The sequence below is a fragment of the Coturnix japonica genome, chromosome Z, assembly GCF_001577835.2.
Source record: "Coturnix japonica isolate 7356 chromosome Z, Coturnix japonica 2.1, whole genome shotgun sequence".
Taxonomy (NCBI): Eukaryota; Metazoa; Chordata; class Aves; order Galliformes; family Phasianidae; genus Coturnix; species Coturnix japonica.
In genome coordinates this window covers 36,209,287-36,222,423 of record NC_029547.1, presented here as the reverse complement: position 1 = coordinate 36,222,423, position 13,137 = coordinate 36,209,287, and the positions used below count along the sequence as shown (strand labels likewise).

At 43.9% G+C, this 13,137-nt stretch overlaps 1 protein-coding gene across 4 annotated transcripts in view; it reads left to right on the top strand.

The window, feature by feature from the left end:
• The window catches only part of KIF27 (kinesin family member 27), a 36,198-nt gene that overhangs the window by 19,293 nt on the left and 3,768 nt on the right, over nucleotides 1-13,137 (top strand). For all 4 annotated transcript variants that reach the window (XM_015849202.2, XM_015849201.2, XM_032441428.1 and 1 more), the window contains 5 exons: nucleotides 4,522-4,698; nucleotides 5,311-5,526; nucleotides 6,511-6,717; nucleotides 7,323-7,521; nucleotides 8,007-8,171. In XM_015849202.2, the coding sequence (XP_015704688.1) occupies nucleotides 4,522-4,698; nucleotides 5,311-5,526; nucleotides 6,511-6,717; nucleotides 7,323-7,521; nucleotides 8,007-8,171 (964 nt within the window). The remainder of the gene's footprint in view (nucleotides 1-4,521; nucleotides 4,699-5,310; nucleotides 5,527-6,510; nucleotides 6,718-7,322; nucleotides 7,522-8,006; nucleotides 8,172-13,137) is intronic.

Below are 13,137 nucleotides of genomic sequence, written 5' to 3'. Positions count from 1 at the left end.
CTGGTTTTACGCACTGGCCATATGGGGCTTGTTAAAAAGGCTGAGTGCGTTTTGCTAAATCACTCCTGATTTTCTAATTGGCGAATTAAGCTTTGAATGGGGGAGCATGAGTCCATTGGTGCGGTACTGCCGTCCTGTGAACCCCTTTGGTGCACTTGGTACCTCTTGTTCCTTTTACTGGAGCAACCCCACAGCAGAAGGATCATCTGACAGACCCAGGTAAAACGTTGACAGCTGCTTATCGCCCCGTTTGTGTTAATCAGCAGCTATCCAAAGGCCCCATCGATACGCCCTTGGGATCCTTAAAAATGTCCCATCCTAAGGTAATCGATTCCAGTATAACATGAGGCCTCTGGACCATCAAGATAGGGTGTTTTTGGCCAGTTTTTACCAGTGAGGCTTATTTCGGCCTCCAACAAGTCATTTTCTTGTAGAACCCCAGTCACTCCAATGGATATATATGGTTTGTCCCTTGGTGACTTGAGGGCATTAGGGTGCATTGTGCACCAGGTCCCACCAAGGCTTTTATCATTTCTGTGGGTTGAGAATGTGCCAGGCCAGCTTAATCCACACAGTCCCAGATACTCTGTGTCCCTTTCCCCCTCCTGGCTGGGGGCAGGGCCCCTCTATTGTTTTACCTCAGGTGGCACTTGCACAGCAAACTGGAACTTTCCCCCCTCTTTTGGAAGATTCGCCTTGGTGGTTGTTTTGTACTGTAATTCTTTCACTCGTGCCTGAAGTGCAAGAAAGTGGATGAATTAATACCAACCTCTTTATATCCTCCCATGATACCAAGAAATACACAAGAAAACGTAGTGGTCTTATCGTTGTCATTTGCTTGAAATATGAGGACTCTCTTTTTTATGGTTGAGTTTTCGATGAATACGGGTCGAGAGGAACTCAATGTTTGTTTAGCTTTTTCAATAGGCGATCGTGGGAATCCTGGTCCCCATCATCTGGTACCACCATGGGATCCATCTACATCAGGCATGTTTAGTCAACATGTCAATAATATCATTTTGTGTTCCCTCCATTCTGTTTACCTTTCAGCTATTTTGACAATGGCTGAAGTATAACGATAACTTCTGTAGTGCTTATAAATAATTCAAAGCTCCTGAAGTTTAGCAATTAGTCATTAACAAGGGGTTTCCTTCCCTTGGCCATAATACTCATGCAAAGTGCACGCGCTGGCATGCTTTTCTGGAGCAGCCCTTGTAAAGTCACGCCACATTTGTCGTGGTACACGGACTATCTCAGGATCATGTAATTGGTTCGGGTCATTGCGGTTGAAGTGGGAGCTGTATAGCATTTCCACCAGAGCATTTTTCTCTCAAAGTTTGGATGCCTTTCTCTATAATCAGTCCATTTCCTTTCTAGGCTCCAATGTCCCGTTTAAAGGGGAATCTTATCTCTTACCGCTATCAACATCCGCTTCCAGAGGGTGTAGGGACTGATCTTGGCATGTGCCAATACCTCTGTCCACACGTGCATCTCTGGAAATGCTACCCAGTTGGCGAGCTTCATTGCCATCAAGCCACACACTGCTGGCACCATTGTCCCAGCATCGAAGTAACAAGTGGACGCATATGTTCTTTGTTGACGTGTGGGTAATCCCTTTCTTAGATCCCGAATTCACTCAGTTTTAAAGAATCTATCAATAATGGTCATAATACTTTGCTCCACCTTTTGCTCTAGTCAAGAGTCCCAGGTGTTGAAGGTGGTAAACTGGTTTGATGAGGCTGCCCCATCTATAAGTTTTGACTGTCGAGAAATTGCTCGTAAAGAAAATCTATACCTTTGGCTCCTTCTTCATCTGACTCTGACTCTTGTATTATTTCCTCTAGGTAACCCTCCTTCTTTTTCCTCTCTCCTAACTTCCTCTGCTCCTCATACTTCTTCTGCTCCTCTATCATCTTCTTATACCCCTCTAACATCCTCTGCTCCCTCCAACTTCTTCTGGTCTTCTGACTCCCCCTGCTCTCCTGAGTCCCCCTGCTCTCCTGAGTCCCCCCTGCGTCTCCTGAGTCCTGCTCTCACTACTCCCCCGCCTTCTAACTCCTTCTGCATTTTCTCTAACTGAGTTGAAAAATTGTTTTACTTTTCGCCCTCTTACAGGGGCAACCAACATTGTATCTGGTGCCCCTGGTAGTTGGTCAAGGTGTGGTACATACGGTTTCAGACTTGGGGATGTTCCCCTTGGACTGGAGGGTGCATAGCTTGGATCGGAGGAGATCGCGCTCGAACTCCAGGGTGTCGAACTCAGCCCTGAGGGCGTTGTACTTGGACTGAATTGTGTCGAACCCGGACTCGAGCGCGTCGTGTTTGAACTGGAGAGTGTTGCGCTCAGATTGGACGGCATCGTACATGGTCTGGAGGTTGTTACGATCGATCTTGATAGCATCGAACTGAACCTTGAGGTCGCTGTACATGGACCGGAGGACATCTCGCTCAGATCGGAGGGTGTTACACTCGGACTGGAGGATGTTGTGCTCAGACTGGAGGGCGTTGTAATCAGTCTGGAGGGTGTCACGCTCCGACGGGAGAATGTCGCGCTCAGACTGGGGGCAGCTATTCTCAGTCTGGAGGGCGTTGTGCTCGGACTGGAGAGTGTCGTGCTCGGACTGGAGAGTGCCGTGCTCGGACTGGAGAGCGTTGTGCTCGGACCGGAGAGCGTTGTGCTCGGACTGGAGAGCGTTGTGCTCGGACTGGAGAGTGTCGTGCTTGGACCGGAGAGCGTTGTGCTCGGACTGGAGAGCGTTGTGCTCGGACTGGAGAGCGTTGTGCTCAGACTGGAGAGTGCCGTGCTCGGACTGGAGAGCGTTGTGCTCGGACTGGAGAGTGCCGTGCCCGGACTGGAGAGCGTTGTGCTCGGACTGAAGAGTGTTGAGTTTGGATTGCAGGGATTCTTTCTCATACCAATATGTGTCTCGTTGTTGTAGGAGGTTATTTCTCTCATCAAGGAGACTCTCATTCTCAGCCCTGAGACTCCCTCTCTCAGCATCAAAAACTTCCCTCTCAGAAATGGTATTAAATAAGGCCCGATAAGCATTAGCTAGGCCCCAAGTCATTTGTGCCTCCTGAGATCTGCCTGAGCCACAACATTCCTGTCTCAAATATGCGGTCAAAACTCTTGGGAATCTTTAAGATGTTCAGGAGTAAAGCTCCACGACACTAAAGATGTCTGTCTTCTAAAAGTCTCATCAAAAGTCTCTCAAACACTCCCTGCCCACTCAGTATTCTCTACTGATCTAGGGAAGACTTCCTCCTGAGGTTATAAATCCAGATACTGAGTGAGATCACTACAATAACCAACAGTAAATTCAGGGAGATTAATACGATTGACAGTGTGGTCCACTGGGACAACTGGTCAGTCGAAGACTGCTTAAAGGATGCAAAGAAAAAAGGAAGAGCACGCTCAAAAACCACCATTTCCGTACTATTGGTTGCATTAGTTGCATTAGTTGCTCCCTCTGGAGCTGCATGCAAATACGAAGTAAGCGTTGCTAACCATGCTTTCAATCTATAATACATTCCTATAACTTCATAGGTAAAATGGGCTAGCTTAAACATGGTCCAATATGTTGGAGCATCATAAAAGAGGAACTAATGAAATGCAGTACCTTATAAAGCCAACTTAGTAGAGAGAACATTTTTTTTTTTTTTTTCTAATAGAGAGAAAAAAAAAAGTTAAAAACGCAAAGCTCAGTAGTGTTTATAAATAAACCGGAGTATTGGCAGTCCGCCTGGACTTTCAAGGTCAAGCTCGCAGGCGCAGAATCGCAAACCTAAGATAGCTCCTTAACAAAGAAAAACAACTTGTAGCCCTGTTAAAAGCTAAAAGAGCAACAGAAGAAAACACAGAAAAACAGCAACTCAAATTGCCCGCATTCTCCACCAAAAATCTGTCACAGTTTGAATGAAAAATCCACTTGCACCGTGACAGGGGCGTGGACCCCACGGGGGGCCTAGGCCGAAAGGAAAAAGTTAATTTAGGAAAAGAAAAGCCAGGCAACGATCTTAAGGAGGAGCACCTTATTTACTAAAATACTATATCGAAATACAGGAAAATAAAATATTAATATATCATATTGAAAATTGAGCTAACGAATCAGGCAAAATAGGAGAGAGAATGAGTCCCGTAACCAAGAGGCCTACTGTGAAATTTAGGCGAGACGGTGAAGGCTCCCCACACATCCCCTGAACACCAGACTCGAAAGAGAAAATCAAGTCTAGTCTGCGACCAGAGTTAATATAGAGTCCAGGTCCCGTGACCTATCGTGTTGTTCTCTGGGAGATGTAGTTTTCTTCTTGTAAGTAGCAGATTCAGTAAAATTATTCATGCTTTATATGATGTTATGATGTGGAATACTGATAGCAAAATTACAAAATTATTAAACCATGACAAACGTCATTTTCTCATACAGCTGATTAGTTACTCTTAAAAGATGAAAAAACAGAATCATAAAATTCTGACCAAATAAGTCCTCATTAACTCTCTCTTTATCTCTGTTTAAATTACAGAAATTAGAAGAGCAAAAGAAATGGCTGGATGAAGAAATGGAAAGAGTTCTCCAGCAGCACCGACAATTAGCAGAACTAGAAGAAGACTTAAAGAAAAGAGAATCCATTGTAGCCAAAAAAGAAGCATTATTACAAGAGAAAAGCCACCTTGAAATCAGGAAACTGAGATCTAGCCAGGTAACTTAAGAAAAAGGCATGAAACTCATCACAGCTGTAGCTTTGACTGAAAGACTGCAGAAGGAGGGCAACCAGATGATCAGAGAGGTTTAAGCCATGTGATTCGAGCTTCTAGCAGTGACATTAAATTATGGTGTGGGTTGAGCAACATTTTAAATGTGAATAATACAGAACAATCACTTTTATTCACATTTTGTCCTCAGATTCCAACAATAAAACAAAAAATTGAATACTGGAATACTGTTATTGCAGATCATTAAATAATGGTATCTAAAAATGACTAAATTGTTCTGCAAACTAGAGAACATGGCAGATAAATTTCACATTTTTTATTTATCAGTAGGAAAAGAAATAGAAATTTAAATATAATTATATTTATTATATTTATAATAATAAATATAATAAGACTCATTTAATGTATGTAGAAAACTGCATATTTGAGTGGTCTCACTTCCTTTCATCTTCTAAGAACTTTTTATGATAGCTGGCTACTCAGTTTGTATGGAGTCCCATTGCAAGAAGCAAGCCTTTCACTGTGGAAAGTGACTCATATTTGTTTCCTCTGAAAGGAGTATCTCAATTTTATACCTACTGTTTCTGGGTATTTTTTAGGCTTTAAATAAAGATAGTATGAAATTGTCTTCTCGCTTAAGTATGCTGGACCAGGAATTGTGTGATAGAAGTTTGCAGCTTCAGGGCAGCACTACTGAAGACAGGACAGACATTCTGGAAAAAATCCAGGTTCTTCAGAAGGAAAGAGATCAGCTGCTCACAAGAAGAAACAGTGTGGATGAGAAACTGAAAGAGGGTAAAGTGCTGTCAGCTGAAGTAAGTAGGCACCCCTGAAATAAATTCATAGGTTTTAGGCTGTAGTAAAACATTCCTGTCATGACCTAAGTCTCCCAACAGTAGGTAAACTAGAACCAAGGAACTGAAGTTGGGTATTTTTGTTATTACAATACTGCTATGTAGTGCTACTTTCATACAAGCTAATAAAGTTTATATTCAGAGAGGCTTTTCCTAGTGCTTTGATAAATTCCACTACTCTAAGGATTATAAAATCAGAAGTAATGGAACTGGACATACATCAGTTTATCCTAAGCAATTATTATAATGTTAGGACATTGACAAAGTAAAGTATTCCAGTTGTGATATTCCTTGATTCACTTAAAAGGATTTCGTGAAAAAGCAAACTTACCTGATGGCCTCCATAGAATCACAGTGAAAATAAACCTTGTTGCGTAGATGTTCCACACTAGAGTTATCAGTATAATTAAGTTGAAGGTATAGCATACATTTAAATAAAGTATAGAGATTTGCTTTGTGTCTTGAGAAGCAGAGCGGGCCTGTGTATGACCTGTTGATGTGCTGAAGAGAATCCTATTCATCTCACTCCACAGAATCTTCTGTAGTGTTTCAGGCCATTCAATTCTACCACTTCTCTGGACAGTTTGGGGTCAGAAAACTCCTAACTTATCTGATTCATTCATGAATCTGACAGAAAACTGGTGCAGCCAAAAAATATTAGTGGAAGTCAGACTGTGGAGAGAGAGAATGAAGGGAGGATAAAACTTATGCTTTTGTGGTGATAAACCAATTGTTTGTTCTGGAGGGCAGAAGAAAAAACAAGTTCCAGATTTCTATTCTTCCTCTTACTTTTCCCATTCCATTATCTGTACTACTGCTACTGGTTTGCCTTGCTCTTAAATTTAATTTCACTTTTAAGAATGAAGTTCATGTCTTGTGTATACAAAGATTAAATTTGTACTTTTCAAGAAGATTTAACCATATTAAATTCATGTTTCTCTGCAGGAGGAACATACCCTTTTCCAATTGGAAGAAGGAATTGAAGCCCTGGAGGCTGCTATTGATTACAAGAATGAAAGTATTCAGAGTCGACAGCACTTGCTGAGATCTTCTTCACAAATCCTTTCACATAGTGAGGATAACATAGTAGGAAAATTAGTTTCCTTGTCTGCTGCTGAACTCAGAGCTATCCTTTTCAGATATTTTAACAAGGTATGCTTTTGCTAATGAGTAATATTTTATCTGGTTATCTGTTACTGTTCTAGGTAATGAAATGAAATGATGTCAAGTAGCAAAAATCAATTTATCAAGGTTTTCAGGAAAGTCTGCTTAGGTTACATACATCTGTTGTCAACTCAAGGCATCTCGAATCTTTACCATAACATAAATAGGATGCTAACTTTGTATATCTTGATTTGAGGTCACCTGATTAAAAGGTCTTTAAAATCTGGAAATTTCCTTGCTCTTTTACACTGCTCTGTAGTGCTAACTTTTCAAGTAGGAATATACTTAAATATTGGTGCCATATTAAAATTGTTTTGTGCGGTTGTCTGAGGGTGATACACAAGTTGGAAGTTTCCCAGAAAAAAGAAATCATTTTTATATCAGTTTAAATTCTGCACAGAGCATTAAAAAATGCACTGGTCCATGTGGTCAGAATGTGCCAAGCTTCTTTCTGAAGAATGAACTCATATCTGTTTCCAGTATGAGCTCACAGCTGATAAAGACAATAGGTTTTGTATGCAGTAATCTACTAAGCAGAACCGTAAATGCTTTTATTAAAATGTTTAGATAAAATAAATGTATTTCTTTCTTAGATTGTTGGCCTGCGTGAGACTGAACGTAAGTTACAACTGCAGACTGAAGAACAGGAAATGAAGGTCACAGAACAGGAAAATGTAATACGTGAATTAGAATCTGCACTTGAACACATCAAGTTGCAATGCGATAGGCAGCTGACCCTACAACACAAAGAACATGAGAAAAAACTACAGTTGATATTGCATCATTTCACAGGTGTGTGTTTGCTTGTTTTCAAAGAGGGATGGTACAGTGTTATATTTAGCTGCTATTGAGAAATACTGTATTTCAACTGAAAACAAACAAACAAACAAAAATAACAACAAAAACCCTAACTGAGGTAGATACATTTTAGCTGTTACTATTCTGATATTACATAGGATGCTGGTGAACTGACATGAGGTGCCTGCATAAAAGAAAAAACAGTAGTTGAAAAAAAAACTACCATAATTGTCATATATTCATATTGAATTTGCTGATATTGGAAAGTTGAAATTCCCACCAATCTTTATATTCTAAATTCTCCTATTAAAATTACAAATGAGGTTGATGTGGCCTTTTTGATCATCTGCTAGTTTACATGTACGCACAGAAAGCAATGTATCAGCAAGATGCAGGACATATTCTATCTAGGTAGGCATCTTGATTTTTGACACAGAGGAATTGATGTTTCATTCTGAAACTGATTTTACTTGTCCTAGAACAAGATGGTGAATGTGTTGCAGAAACCTTGAAAGAGTATGAAGTGAAAGTCCAGCAACTGGAAAAGGAGTTATTTTTCTATAAGAAAACCAGCAGAGAACTGAAGAAGAAACTGAAAAGCTTCCTTGGAGAGTCATCCCACCTACAACTTGCACCCTCTAAATGTAAGTACTTGTCACGGAGTTCTCTCTAGAGCTCACTCCGGGACAGGGGCACAAAACCCGGGGCAGCAGGAACAAAAGCCCCCTCCCCCCCTTTTCTCTAGCGGCAGGGTACGGCAGAGTGCGGCGTGGCCCGGCGCGGCCCGGCCACGTGCGTTTAGGGAGACGGGGAAGGGAAGGGAGATTGCGATTAGGTCTAACAAAAAATTGAGGAGGAAAAAGTGATCTGAGAACGAATTGCAGTTTAATAAACCTAATAACACTAAACAACAACAAGAGAGTCTCAACAAAGAGAATACCAAGTCCCAAATCTCACCGATGGAGCTGTGGAAGGCAGGAAGGTCTGACCACGTTGTCTCCTCGCAGGGAGCCGGTCCAGCAACGCCGTCCCCTTCCTCACTTCCCTTCCGGTGCCCCACCCCACATGCTCATTAAGGCAGTTCACAGAAAAAAAAAACTTGTCCCCTTTACTCCCATTATGAAGCATGGTGTTCTGATGTGGAATACCAACACCAACCAAATTGCAAAACCATAACATTCCACCCCTTATTACACATCATCACATCATGCCTAACTTTTATCAACATATAAACAGAACAGTAGTTAACATGCATTACATATGTACATACAGATATATATATATCTGTATATATATATATATATATACACACATGGAATCACAGGCTGCACTCCCCCAGCATCAAATTTCCCTGTGGCACACACTGAACATCCCCATCCTTCTGCATCACCCACCAGGTGCACCCAGGTCCCTGTGCAAAGACAGTTCCACGGAGGGGCCTCCCCTTTCCAGAGGCTGGAAGGACCCAAACCGCTTTTCCCAGCATATTCTTTACATGCACCACAGGAACCTTGTCTCCCTCCACGGTACGCAGGGAGTTGGACTGTGTAGGGCCGTCTCGGTTGGCTGATCCTCGGGTGTTTACAGCCAGGTGGCTTCTGCTAGATGTTTCTCCCAGTTCTTAAATGTTCCACCACCCATTGCTTTCAGCGTGGTTTTCAGCAAACCGTTGTGGCGCTCGATCTTACCAGCGGCTGGTGCGTGATAGGGGATGTGATAGATCCACTCTATGGCGACGCCCATCTTGCCATTTCACCCCTAGAAACTGGATCTCTTGGGCAGGGCCCTTCACTTTGTCTCGCTTAATAGCGAAACCAGCAGACAGGAGGATTTGGATTATCCGTTCTCCTTTTTTAAAAACCTCCGTCGCTGTATCACCCCACACAACGATATCATCTATATACTGCAGGTGCTCTGGAGCACCGCCCTGTTCCAATGTGCTTAGGATAGCCCATGGCAGATGGTCGGGCTGTGTTTCCACCCCTGGGGCAAACGATTCCAAGTGTACTGAACACCCCTCCAGGTATGCAAGGAGCCCCCTGGCCAGTCACTATACGATGTTTCTGCCAGTCTCTACCAGTGAGGCTTATCTCGGCCTCCAATACAGACAGTTCCTGCGAACCCCCAGTCACCCCATGTATATGTATCCGTTCTGTCCCTTCGAAACCTGAGGGTATCAGAGTGCACTGTGCACCGGTATCCACCAGCTGCTTTATATTTTGTGGTTCTGATGTGCCAGGCCACCGAATCCACACAGTCCAATACACTCTATTATCCTCTCCCCCACCTGGCTGAGGGCAGGGCCCTCTATTGGTTGTCTGCAGACGGTAGAGGCAAGCTCAGTAGTGGCTGACCTCTTTTTGTAATTTTCTACCCGTGCTCGCAGTACAAAATTGGGTTCGTCATGCCACTTCTTCATATCCTCTCCATGGTCACGCAGGTAGTTCCACATGGCACCACGTGACATAGGCTCACTGCGGTCCTTCACTCGGACAGGTGTGCGTTTGCGTCTGACAGCTGAGACTGCCACAGGTTCACTGTGGTTCCTTGCCGCAGACCAGCTCTTCTGCATGTTGTCCTGTCTTCTCTCCATTTGGTCCATTCTATCCACCATTTTACAGATGGCTGCGATGGTGGTACGGTGTGGCAGTAGTGAGTATTCGATATTTTGCAGTGAAAGGATGAGCTCAAAAATTTCAGGTCTCCTATCCAGCTCATCATACCTGTTACAGTTTCGTTAATAGTACAACTGGAATACTTCACTGGTGCTGACCGTATGAGTTTTCTTGCATATTTCCGGAGTACCGCTCACCTTTTCGGTCATGGTGATCCTCTGGGTCCCCAGGGACAAACGTGGGATCGAACAGCATTTCTGCCACAGCCATTTCTCTCAGGTACTGGATACCTTCATCAGCTGTACTCCATTTTTCCAGTACAGGCTCCAAATCACTTTTGAGAAGACAGGTTGCCTTTACAGCTGATAGAATCCTCTCCCAGAGATTGGCGACTCCATCGAGACATCTGCTGATCCCTCTATCAATAGATGAGTCTCGAGCAATGTTTCCTATTGACGAGCCTCATCGCAGCTTAGGGACATGCAGGAGGCCCCATTGTCCAACACGCGAGGCAGCCAAAGTGACAAGGCGTTTCCTGGGGAGTCGGGCAAACTCCTTTCTCGCACTTTGGATTTCAGTAATTTCAGAGGTTTACGAGTAGAGGAAGCAGTGACTTTTCCCTCATCATCACTATCTTCTCCGCGTCTGTTAGTCTTCTGGGTTGCCTTTCTCGTGGTTTTGGGGAGGGTCCCTCACCAGGATCTTCCTCTACTTCCTCCATCCGTTCCAGACGTGAGGGCACACGTTCCCATCTCTGGCCTTCATCGTCACTATCTTCTCCATGTCTGTTAGTCTTCTGAGTTGCCTTCCTTGGTGGTTTTGGGTCCCTCGCCCGGATCTTCCTCTACTTCCTCCATCCGTTCCAGACGTGAGGACACACGTTGCCATCTCTGGCCTTCCACTGGGGCGACTGACACTGATGCTGGTGCTTCCTGTGGTCGGCTGGGATTAACTTGTTGCCTTCCCCTTAGGGTTTGGATCTCATTCTCGAGACTCTCTATCTTTTTCATAAGCCATTCGATCTGAGATCCCCTGATCTCCCACACTCACTCAGGGGTTCTATTAATTTCCCAAGGTTCCTCTTGGTGTTTCAGGGGAAACCCATAGAGAAAGGTAGGTGCGTGGAGGGGAAGTACCCAATGCCTAAGACAGGCGCAGATAGCCAACGTAGAAGGTAGAGCGCTCGCGGCGAGGAGAGAGGGGTGGATCAGGGCCGCGATGGTCGCCTGGCCCGTTATAAGTCAACTGCGGGTCGTATCTCGCGAAATGGCACTGATATCGTGTGGCGAGTAGTGCTGCGTCGGTGACGACTCTGCGCCTTCAGCTACGACGACCTCTAGGGCAATGTAGGAGGTGAAGACATAGAACTGACACCACAGACCAAAATACTATGCTCAAGTTGACACAGGGTCAGTTTACCCTACTTATAGGGAACAGGTTGATGCTAGACAAGCCAGTGCGTCCACGTGAGCCAGCTCATCAGAAAGCCGCGAGTGCCTTAGTGAGGATGATGACAGACTATTAGTCTCGTGCGCAGAGAGAGCACTAGGTGAGACAGCAGCGCGTGGTCAAGATCTCAGACCTGCCAGACTGCCTAACGGGTACCCAAATCGAAGACCGCCCCTTCACAACTAAACATATATAAGTACATAAACACGGCCTAACACAAACCAACTGTCAGAATGATAGTGGCACGCGTGACGACTCAGGAGCCAGAAGAACGGCATGGAGAACCTACGGACTTAAAACTTAATCAGATACGCTAACAATAAGTAGCCGGCCCAGTTGCGATGCTGAAAAAAAAACCACCTAATTACTGCCCAAAAACCATTGCCCTGGAGCTATAGCCCGCATTCTCCACCAAAAAAATGTCACGGAGTTCTCTCTCTAGAGCTGCACTCGGGGACAGGGGCACAAAAACCCGGGCAGCAGAGAACAAAAGCCCCTCCCCCCTCGTTCTCTAGCGGCGGGTACGGCAGGAGTGCGGCGTGGCCCGGCGCGGCCCTGGACCACGTGCGTTTAGGAGACGTGGGAGGCGAAGGGAGATTGGATTAGGTCTAACAAAGAAAATGGAGGGAGGAAAAAAGTGATCTGAGGAACGAAGGCAGTTTAATAACCTATAACACCTAAATCACAACAAGAGGTTCTCACCAAAGAGAATACCAAGTCCCAAATCCTCACCGATGCGAGCTGGCTGGAATGCAGGAAGGTCTGACCACAGTTGTCTCCTCGAGGGAGGCCGGTCCATGCACGCCTGTCCCTTTGCCTCACATTCCTTCGGTGCCCAAGCCCCTACATTGCTGCACTTAAGGCGAGTTCAACAGAAAAAAAAAACTTGATCCCCTTTACTCCCATTATGAAGCATGGTGTTCTGATGTGGAATACCAACACCAACCAAATTGCAAAACCATAACAGTACTTTATCTTAAAATGCTTTTGCAGTTGTCCATATACCATCTGAGGGGTGGTGAACACACAGTGTTTATCAGATAGACATAAAAACTGTATTTTCACTGAACTAATTATTCTCTAGGAATGTTCTATATCTCCTCCAGTTTCAAAGGAGAGACAACTTTGGCTTGCAAATGCAGCAGTGTTATTTATCAGTCAGTGTTCTACATTCTTGTTCACTTTTCTCTGTATTCTAGTATAATTTAAGTTATATCTATTAATATATATTTATCACTGTTGTTATGAAGAAAATGGTATTTTGCTGCCTGAGTGGCTGTGAATGACGTGGTAATTAACAGCTTTGTAGCATGCCACACTTCAGATGTCAGTATTTTAAAACCTTAATTAGCTCAACTCTGCTGCTAGCACTTGATTTCACAGAAGTTACTTATTGTGAGGCTGTCCATGAGGAGCTCCATACTTTCAGCTACTATAAGTAACGTAATAAAGTACTCTTTGTTAAGGCTAAAAGACATCTGTAGTAACAAGATACCTTTTCTAATGAGATTCTGTGCTTAAAGAAAGAAAAAAAGTAAACAACAAC